The 10,277-nt window shown below is 46.4% G+C and overlaps 1 protein-coding gene across 1 annotated transcript in view; it reads right to left on the bottom strand.

Moving 5' to 3' along the window:
- Positions 1-7,547, bottom strand: part of Barx2 (BARX homeobox 2) — an 80,925-nt gene extending 73,378 nt beyond the window's left edge. The window contains exon 1 of the mRNA XM_004641416.2: positions 6,991-7,547. Within this exon, the coding sequence (XP_004641473.1) occupies positions 6,991-7,177 (187 nt within the window). The 5' untranslated portion in view covers positions 7,178-7,547. The remainder of the gene's footprint in view (positions 1-6,990) is intronic.
- Between the last annotated feature and the right edge of the window lie 2,730 nt (positions 7,548-10,277).

The raw sequence follows: 10,277 nt of genomic DNA, 5'->3' as shown, positions 1-10,277 counted from the left end.
AGAGGGAGGGAGGGAAGGAAGGAAGGAAGGAAGGAAGGAAGGAAGGAAGGAAGGAAGGAAGGAAGGAAGGAAGGAAGGAAGGGTCTTAGCACCTTCCCTTGTCCAGGCTATTTCCCTAAGATTTAAAAAAAAGACATGAGGACTTCATCGTTCATAAGTTTCCAACACAGAAACATGCAAAGTCATAAACCTGAGAAAATGCATTGAATTAAACAACAAAGTCACACTTCTGAGTCTTGCCACAGAGTTCAGTCAGAGTGAAGAAAGCTCTGGGACAGAAGAGGTAGGTGGTCAAGGCGGGCAAGGACCTGACACTCCCAGGCTTTCCTGAGATGGAAACACAGCCAAGCCTTCATGAAATTCCACCAGGCCCAAGATGTCATCAGTGATCCTTGAATATGAGGAGCAAAAAGACAAATCATTTATCAAAGATCTATGTTCCGTTTTTAAACTAATGATCAAAAGTACACAGACATGAGTGAGGTGAGAGCCAACCCTACGCAGTACACCCTGTAACGACACTTATCTATGCTCCCCCGCATCTGGAAGAGCATGTTCCTAAGGACACATCATAAGCTGGAGAGATGCAATTGAAAGAATCCCATAGATGCCTGCTTAGACTCGTGATGTAGGTGTCTGCCGTTGAGAACCTCCCGGATTGGCCTCTTCAGTCACAGCTTGACCTTTGGAGGAAAGCTGTGCTCGTCTCTGTCACCTCTGCCGGGGAGTCAGAAAGCACACACAGCTGTGCTCAAGGCCCATCAAGTGCTCCTGCAATTAGCTTCCACTGGCGGTCGGCGCCGACTCCTTTCAGAACAATGCACCTGTACAATGTCTACAGTGCCCTTTCAACTGGCACCAAAGAAGCCAGAGACGTTCCTTCACAACTAGGGGACAGACACCCTCTGTCCTCCATGGTAACTGCATGTAAGACTCAACTGCACCCCAAAATACTCTGAGCATCGTTCGTCCTGTGTGTGCCAAGTTTCCACTTCCAAGTTAAATTGCCATATAAAAATGCCTTGATGGTGGTGAGTAATTAGACACTGTGATAGAAAATTAACTGTGCTTTTATTTAGAGCATTTATTTTAACAAGATTTTTTGTTACTAAGCTGCAATAAAAGAAATTAAAACCAGATGATTTGTAAAGGTTTTCTTTAAAAAAAAAAAAAAAAAAAGTAACAAACCAACACTGCCTAGCTTTGTTTTGTGAATGCACTGAGTCTGACAAGGTCCTGATCTGAACGTCACTAGTACTAAACCCAAATGCTAGTCTGAACCCTACTGCTACGTGACAGAAAGAGGAAACATGCCTACCCTAGTTCTCAGGCTGCGGAGGCAAGGCAAGCATCAATAACAAAGCCAGGCCGGCTCCTTAGAGTATGGATTCTTCTTGGGAATTCCCTCGACCCTTCCCTGTTTTTCTTTGCCATGCTGCTTCCACAAGAAAGCGTCCCCTACAACAGAGTGGTTTGTGACCGATCTGTGAAACCTTGGCCCTAGCAAGCTCATGGGCAGAAGGGGGACAGCCGTGTGTGTATCCCCACAGCTGCACTAGCACTGCCAGCTCCACGAGACTAGCAAGTCAAGCAGTCACTCCAGAAGGGGATACTGAAATCTGCACACCCCATCCAAATCCCTGGGTCCCCTAACCGTGTTCCAGCTTAGCCATGGAGCCACAAACCTCTCTCCAAGGTAAGACAAGCAGCAAGTATGGCAGGGTGGCTACACGACACCCTTAGACACGTGAGGGAAAGTGCAATAGCACCATCAAACGCTTTTGGTTTAACATTTATTCTATCATCCACTATGAACACAAAATGCTCATGTTCCTCCGCACCCAGGCGCTGGGTGTCTCCCCACCTGGGGCACCAGCACATGTCTAAGTAGAATCGATGTTCAGCCATTTACTATCTGTGAGCAGACAGAAGAGCTTCAGAAGCCACTCCTGTTTGCCTAGGTGACCATTCTGAGGGACATCATGCTGCAAGGCTCCATCTACATCATCTCAGAACTTCAAAGGAGCCAAACACAGTGGAGCACACCTACAACCCCAGCACTCCAGGAGACACAGGCGGAAGGAATCCAGACTCAAGTTTAACCGGGTAACCTGGTGACTTAGCAAGACCCTCTCTCAAGAAACAATAAAATAACATTTGGCTTGAGGACATAGTTCAGTGCAATGGCCTTGCATTCACGCCCCAGCACTGCCAAATATAGAAAAGAGTTTCAAAGAAATACACTCTTTTTTCCTTATTCTCTTCTTTGAAAAAAAAAACTTGGTCTCTATAATTTAATTAACCTTTTTCAAGCTTTACTGCTTCTCCCATAGATGCCTGGGATATGTTCAGTTTAAGTCTTCATCTTCAATTCCTTTTTCTTTTCCAATTCCTGACATAATACTATCAACTGTATACTGTCCATGCTTAGGTCATAAAGTCAGCATCCCTTCCAGAAGTATAACTGGTCTACTATAAGAAATCAGCTGTCTATATGTATGAATAAAATTTTATTTGCATTGTTTTTAATGAGGCTAATTTGACAACTTCACTGTGGCTAATGCTCTATAGGTGGAGTTCAAAGAAAAATCTCCTCTTGGAAAACAAAAGTATTAGATCATCATTATGTTCCCCACCCTAGTTCCAAACTGCCCATCATATTTATTCCTTAGAGAACAACAAAGGCAGAGATTCTCCAAGTAATTTACAGGGATTTTTTTTGAACACCCCAAATACTTGTCAAGATTTATGGGTTGGGAGTGTGGCTGTGGTAAAGCACTTACTTTATATGAACAAGGTCCCCACTACCACCCCCACAAAAAAATTTAAGGTAAGTTTTAAATTAATGAGTTCAACCACAATGCCCTCTCTAAGCAAACGTATTTGTTGAGCTAAATAATACTGACAATTACAGACCTTTAGAGAAAGAATTATTTCAACTTATGAACAAAATTTTTAATCACTTTCTAATTTGCTATTAGAAAAATCAGGGCCAGTGGTGACAGTGCTGAGTTATTCACAAGTTAGAAAAAACTCGTTCCAAAGGAAACATTCAGCATCTCAATTTTAAAAAGGAGTTTAAAACTTAAAGAACTAATGAGATAACAGCTTAGTTCCAAAAATATCCTGACTCTGAATGAGTCCTGGATCCCGCGGGTCTCTCGACTTATTTACCCTTAGAATGGAAACAAGAGAAGCAGTTCTGAGTAATTGCTAATAAAAGCCTAGTTGCCTCTGGCAGAAATACAACTTTGAGTTGATAATGATCATTTTCCCAGATCCCAATTTACATTCATATTCCAGTGCCAAATGCTCAGGTTCCTTCAATCCTGTGGGTTTTGGTCCCTGACTGAAAAACCAAAGCCATGGGGGAGACATTGGGTGTCACTTCATGAAGCAGTAGCCAGCTCCCTAACTCCTGAAGAAGTCATTCCACATGGCGGCATCTCATTTAATTTTTCACTGGGGTGACACACAGTCTTTGTGATACAAATGCACCCAAGGACAACACCCCAAAGAACTTGTTTCTCTTGGACCCACCAAAGGATAAAATGTTCTCAATGCCACCTCTTAAGATAATTACCCTTCCTCAGTGTTTCTTTTAATTGGCTGGTTGACTGTCCCCTGGGCGTGATTTCACATATTTATCTTTGGTACATACCAAAATGGAAAAATGTCACTGATTTCTGAGAATCCTGACAATGACATCCATATAAAAAGAGCACTGACACTATGTTGAAGCAAGGGTGTGACCCTGGCCCTTTGCAAAATGCAGTCTTCCACTTGGGGAAGCTGACCTCTGTGACCCCTTCCAGCTCTAAAGCCCATGGCCAGGTCCATCTGAGTGAGCTCTGGAGGGAACAGAGACGTTCGATAGAATCATTCTGCCAGGGAAGGAGCAAAAAGACTACAGGTTTTAGCGCTGGAAAAATGTCCCAGGTTGCAAAATGATGAAATATCTACATTCACCAACCCCACTCTACTCCGTGCATGTGCAAACGTAGTGTGACCATTCCGAGTTCTACACATAAACACAATCAGAAAAAACTAGCATCATAGGCCTGTATGTCAGTGCCTTGATCCAAAAACCATTAGGGTAAAGTATTATTACATTCTTATTTCTGTAAAGTAAATTACCCATTTTTTTTCCAAATTTAGACAATCTATTTCTAAAGATTAAACTTAAAGTCAGAGCCATCAAAAATGGTAGTACCACCTCCTCTGCGATCTTCTCCATCCTGAAAAGCCCATTTTAGTGATTTCCCACCATGAAATATTAAGCACAACCAGAAAAAGACAATCAAGCCTAAAATTAAATAGTGACATCGCCATTGTAATGTCTATGAGAAACAATTACTGATTTCTAAATGGCAATATATTTCCATTCTGAATGGGGATTACAATAAGCAGATTTTAAAATAAGACCAACATGTCATATACTAAATTAAGAAGGCTTTCTTCATGCTATCTTTTAAATTTTATTTTAAATTTAATTATAAACTTTCCTTTTGTTTGGCTTAAAAGGACAGGATTCCCTTACTAAATACCCACTAAGGTGGTTTAAGGGATCTACTGAGAAATTTAGAGACAGTTTTCTAGGACCAAAATTACTATGTTTATACTAAGGATCTGTCAAACAATAATTTTTCTACCAAGACTAAAGTGTTTAATAATTAATTAGTACCAAGTGATAATCTGCCTAACCCAAAATACTTCCATTCTCTGCTTACTTGAATACAATAAAAGCTTTTCTGCCTGAAGAAATTTAGGACCATAAATTTGCAGTTGGATTACTAAATGTAAACAAGAACTGCTTAATTATGTAAAGATTTTCTAAATACTATAACTTCTTTCCACCCCAAATGTATGTACTATTGTACGTACTGGCAACTCTTTCAACTGAGTAATTTTTGACCCTTTAAAAGTTTCTTTCCTCCCCTTTACCCGACAAAGTTTTCTTCTTTTGCAGTTAATTAAATCTTAAGACAGCAAATAAAAAAATAACAAAGTAAAGTAACTTTAGTTCTAATTATGCCTTTTACTTGATTTGAACTTTTTAGGCTCTGATTGTACCAAAAGTGCTAAAGAAAAAAAAAAAAGTATCTATATCCCAAAAAGTCAACTTTTTAAATGGTTATCAGCAAGTTATTGTCATTAGTTTTATAAGTCTTTAAAAAATATTACATTCATCCAACCTTAGATTTTTTATCCTTAATTTAACTGTTAAAAACAACAAACGTACTTTGAAAGCCTGGAATTTGCAAAACCCCTGAGAAGTCACTAGTGGGATTCCCATGATCTAATACATGTAAGGCTTTAGCTGTAATCGTAAACCCACTGAAGGCTTATGATTTGAAAGTATGAACTATTGTAGCCAGTTTTTATGAGTTTAATTCCACTAGCAAATCCTAGTTTCTATATTTTAACTCTTAACTAGAGCAAAATCATGATATATTTTGAAAGGAACAATCTAAAAGGAAGAAGCGCTGAGAAGACAGGGCAAGAAAATCCTTGCCAAAAGCCGTCTTCTGCCATAACCATCCATGAACTCCTAGAAGCACAAGATCGAGCAAAACTTTAGCCTGTGTTATAGGTTAATTTGCCTTAGTAACCACCATGTTACCTACGAATCTCTGTGTTTTCCACCGATTTCACGCACAAGTTGAATACAACAGAATTTAGCCTAAACTGATTGGATGAGTATTTTCTGATGCTCTTTACTGCTGTTTCTGCCTTGGTTTTGACGAGGATTTAATTCCATGACTCCAATAAACCAAGAAAAGCTGCCTCAGATTTAATCCAAAGTCACTGAAACGTCCTCAGACACCAGGCCATATATAAGTGCTTAGGAATTGTGTTTTGTTTTAGGAACCTCTGTAGTATGCAATGAATGGGCTGGGTGCATTGAAATTTGTGATTGAAACACAACATCTTTTTTTTCCCCCCTCAAAGAGATTTTGGTTATTGTAGCAAATAATTGTTGTCCAAAACAAAATTTAGCCTACTTCTAGTCAATATGAATGCTGGATATTTGTCAAGGGTTCACAAATAGCCAACACACAAATTTTTAGAATTCAATAGTAAGAATCCCTATCATGTTTCAAAAAATCCTTCCAAATCTGCTTCAAATTATTATCATTATTATTGCTACACTGACGTTTTCACAGACTAAATCCTAATTATATCAAGGCAATCTGAAACTAAGAGCACTTCTTAAAGCAAAATCCTTTTAAATATCTCTGAATTAATTTTCTACACAAGTTGTACACCTACAACTTTCTCAATATTTGTACTAAGCTTTCTTTTCTATTGATCTCAGCTCTTGTAGAGAGAGGAACCAGATCCGTGGTGTGCTTGTATTATTGTTGTTGGTTTTAGTCCCTTAAAACAGATGCAACTTGTTCCTTTCCGCACAAGTCATAAAGGCAACAGACTTCACTAGAAGGAGGACATTTCAAGCTAACTTCTGTGAATGCAGGACTGCTATGAACCTCAAAATACTGCCTCACTTGTCAAATTCCCAGCAGAGGCAGTAGGAGGTTGGAGGAGCTAGCTCTAGGCGAGAAGCCCCGCCGGTAGACCGAAGTTGAAACCCACAACCACACTTCCTGAAACAATGACTTAGGCGCAGAATCAGGTCAAGCATTTGAACTTTCTGACTCGAAACCACAGCGGTCGGTCGGAAGGAGGAAGCGCTCTCCTCCAGCAGCACCACTTGGTATTGCAGGATTGCGGGCGGGACCGCTCCTAGGTTCGCGCAGCCTTTACCAGATTTCCGATCGCGGCTCCGACACTTTACCGGGACTTGCCCCGCCAAGTTGCAGACGCCTTTGCGATGCCCACCGCTGGGCAGTCTGGTGTTGGTGCAGGAGCGCAGAAAAAGAACCCCTGCGCCTCTTCCACTCCCCCTCGGGTCGGAGAGCGGAGGTGACAGACACCGGCGCAAAAGCTACCGGCACACCCCACTCACCCCTTAGCAGGGTGTCTTACCCGTACAGGAATGCAGGGGCTTGGGTCGCACGACCAGCGACGGGCACACAGAGTAGAGAGAAAGTTTCTCAAAGTAGTCGCAGGTCTCCTTGGACAGGATCTCGTCGATCATGAAAGTCTTGTAGCGCCGCCTGGCTGCTTTGAGCTGGCCGGGAGAGCTCAGCCTCAGTTCGGCGTGGCAGTGCATGGTGAGCTGGGACGAGCAGGCGCCCGCCGACCTGAGCGGGACTTCGAGGGCCCGGCCGGCGGGGACCGCGGGGGTGGCGCGGGGCGGGGGCGACAGCCCCGCTTGTCCACAGCCAGGGAGACGGCCGGGCCCAGGAGGCGCGCAGAGGGGAGCGGGCACCGGCGCGCCTGCTGCGCGTCTACACCCACCCGCAGATCAGCATCTTTGGCGAGCTTTTTTGGGACAACGCAGCTGTCAATCAGCAAGCACTTCCCGCAGGGCCAGGTGCGGAGTGCCAGGCGAGGGGCGTCGGCGCCCACCCCCACCCCTGCCAACCGTGGGACCAGGGCGCTGACCTGCGCGCCTAGTGCCAGCAGCTTTCGTCTCCTCCTCCCCCTTCTTAGTGTCTAGAGCTGCTCTGCCTGGTTCTCTATTTTAAGACACTTGGTTTGGCTCTCCTCCCCCAACCCCCACCCCCACGAGCTCCAGGTGTGTGCTCAGGGTGCGCGCGCAAGTGTGCGCGCAGTGCGGGCAGCTCGCCGCCAGCGATCGCAGACGCGGCCTCCGCCTGCTGCTTTTTCCAGCGGGTGTCTCTTCGGCACGCCTTAGGGACAGTTCTGCGCCCACAGGGCAGGCTAGGCTACTGACGCCTGTGATGAGGGAGGGTACTTCTAGGTACCGCCAGAAAGAAGTAGAGTCGGGCCACCACGCCATCTCCCCCAACCCCAGGACAACTGAGTTTCCTTCTCCACCTGGACCGGTTCCTGAGGCCCGGGGCTTCGCCTCCCTGCACTTGTGTCCCCGAAACCTGCCGCGAGCTCGCGCGTTAGGAACGTGGGGCTTTTGCGCCAAAGGGGTAAACTTTGGCAGTGAATGACCGTGGCTCAGTCCGTTAAGCCAATAACAAGCTGGAAAAAAAAAAGTACTAAAAGCATTCGTTCTTTTTTATGTTTAAGCCTTACTTATAAGATATTTCGCCTCTTCGGAAAGGATCGGCACAACGCAACTCTAGGGTACCGCAGTGCCCACGGGCTTCCAAGCAATCAGCCCAGGCGGACTTCCAGAGCGCTGTCCTCCCGGCCCAGAGGCTTTTCATTCCCGAGTTAAGGACTCCGTAGGATTGGTAGTTGCGAAGACATGTTTTTGGGGGTGGTTTCCCTTTTTCTCACTCTGCTCCAATACATGTTTGTAAGATCTTTTGTTTTCAGTGGACACTTGCTGGGTCGGGCACCCCCCAACCGAGCCTCCGAGCCCCCTACGGGTTCCACTGCCTGAGCCGCGCACTGCTGGCTCCAGGAACCGTTGCATTCGCGCCGAGTTCCACGATTTTGTCTCGAATTGGTGCGTGGGTCTGGAAAGAAAATGCATGTTAGGGAACAGGAACACAGAATTATAGACACTGACAGCCGGGGAGGTCGCTTGCCCCTCGCCGTCTGGAAGCGGCTCTGCGGAGCTGCAGACCCGGGACCCGCGCAGCTGAAAAGCAAGTCGACGCGTGCCCTTGGGCTAGCGGTTAAACTCAGCAGAAGGAAGACACTTGGAGAAATAGTAATCAGGGGCTCATAGGGGATAGGTACTAATAGATCGAGTCAGGATGTAGGTAGCGTTAGGCTTGGCCCGCAATCCGCAGTTAGAGACCTTCCCACGTGTCAGAAAATGCTCTGACTTCCCCCTCCTCTTCCTTTAGAAATGCGTTTATTCTCCAAGCACAGGTGGGTCAGGGGACCTGGACACTGTCGTCCGGTGATTTTAACCACAGCACGCGTCTAGCTAAAGGGGCGTAGGGTTGCCACTTGGCGCCCACACCCGCCCCCCGGACTTGTCCCGGCCCCGCGGCCTGTTGACTGCCTGGGCTCATTACCCCAGCCTCTCGCAACTCAGCCTTCGCGTAGCCACCCAGCGCCACGACCGAAGGGCGGCATTCGGCACAAGTAGGGCAGGAGCCTGTGGCCCTTGGCGCCGGAGCTGTATCCGAAGGACACAGCGTTGGCTCCAAGAGCAATCCTGGTCGCCTGTGAGCTTATTGCCCCCAGGAAAGTGCGTGGCTGTGACCACTTGAAAGAAACTGAGTGTTCCTCAGGGTCTGAGAGCCTGGCTGAGGAAACTCGGGGCTTGCCGGAGCTTGGAAGCCTGGCACCTGAGTGACAGGAGGCAACCTGATGCCTGGCTGCCTGACCGCGGGCTGAGCTGACGCCTTTAGGCTTTTTCAGGTCCTGGAGTGTATACGTGGGAGGCGCCCTGGTCCTGCGCGGACCCTGTCTTGCACTGCCCTTCCCTCCGGCGCTTCTCAGTCCTTCCACCTCCACTAACTCTTCTCTCCTCCCACTCATTTCTCTTTCCCCTCATTGTTCCCCCAATTTAGGCCTCTTCTCCTTTGTCCAATTTCCTGGTTCTCTTTTCTCCCCACCGTTTTTCTCCCTAAAACCCATCCTTCGTCTTCCCTCCCCGTCTTCCTCCACCCCCTCCTCCCCACGTTCCTGAGTTGGAAGTCTGCATCTCTTCCCTACCATGGGAAGGCTGCAGGCCCCTCACAGTGGATGCAGGACTTCGGACCGAGAGCAGAGCCCAGCCTGGCCGGCAAGGACCAGAGGAGCCAAGGCCTCTACCTGCCTCTGCTCTTCCAGCCTCGAAGTCCTCCTCCCACCCCCAACTTAACCACAGACAGAAACTTCCTCAGTCTCTTCCGGAGATTTGATCTAAAATACTTGGTGTTCTAATAACTCAGGAGATCAAACATTCCTGTCAGCTCACTGAATTTCTCACTTTCTCTATCTCACACAGGCAAGAAATCTTGGAGATGGGGAGGGTCTGCGGGTGCACAAACCCGAAGCTGGTGAGAGAGACTGCAGATCTCCCAGTCAGGAGCCTCGGACTTCTGCTGCTTCTAACCCACGCTAAGCCAGGTTTCTCTTTTGTAAAGGGGTTGTCATCATCTCTACTTGTCATTAGGGCGACCTTTCATAATCCGTGCCTTTATGCGAGTATGTTCCTTTTCGTTGAAATGCCCTCCACAGAACATCCCTCCCTTGTTCAGGGCCAAAAACCATAGTTGGAGATCAGTCTTCAGCGTCACCTTCTCCATGAAAGTGTCAGCACACCCCAAGGCTGTCCTCTGTGGCTT

The sequence above is a fragment of the Octodon degus genome, unplaced genomic scaffold (assembly GCF_000260255.1).
Source record: "Octodon degus isolate 3935 unplaced genomic scaffold, OctDeg1.0 scaffold00136, whole genome shotgun sequence".
NCBI lineage: Eukaryota > Metazoa > Chordata > Mammalia > Rodentia > Octodontidae > Octodon > Octodon degus.
This window is presented reverse-complemented; position numbering and strand designations above follow the sequence as displayed.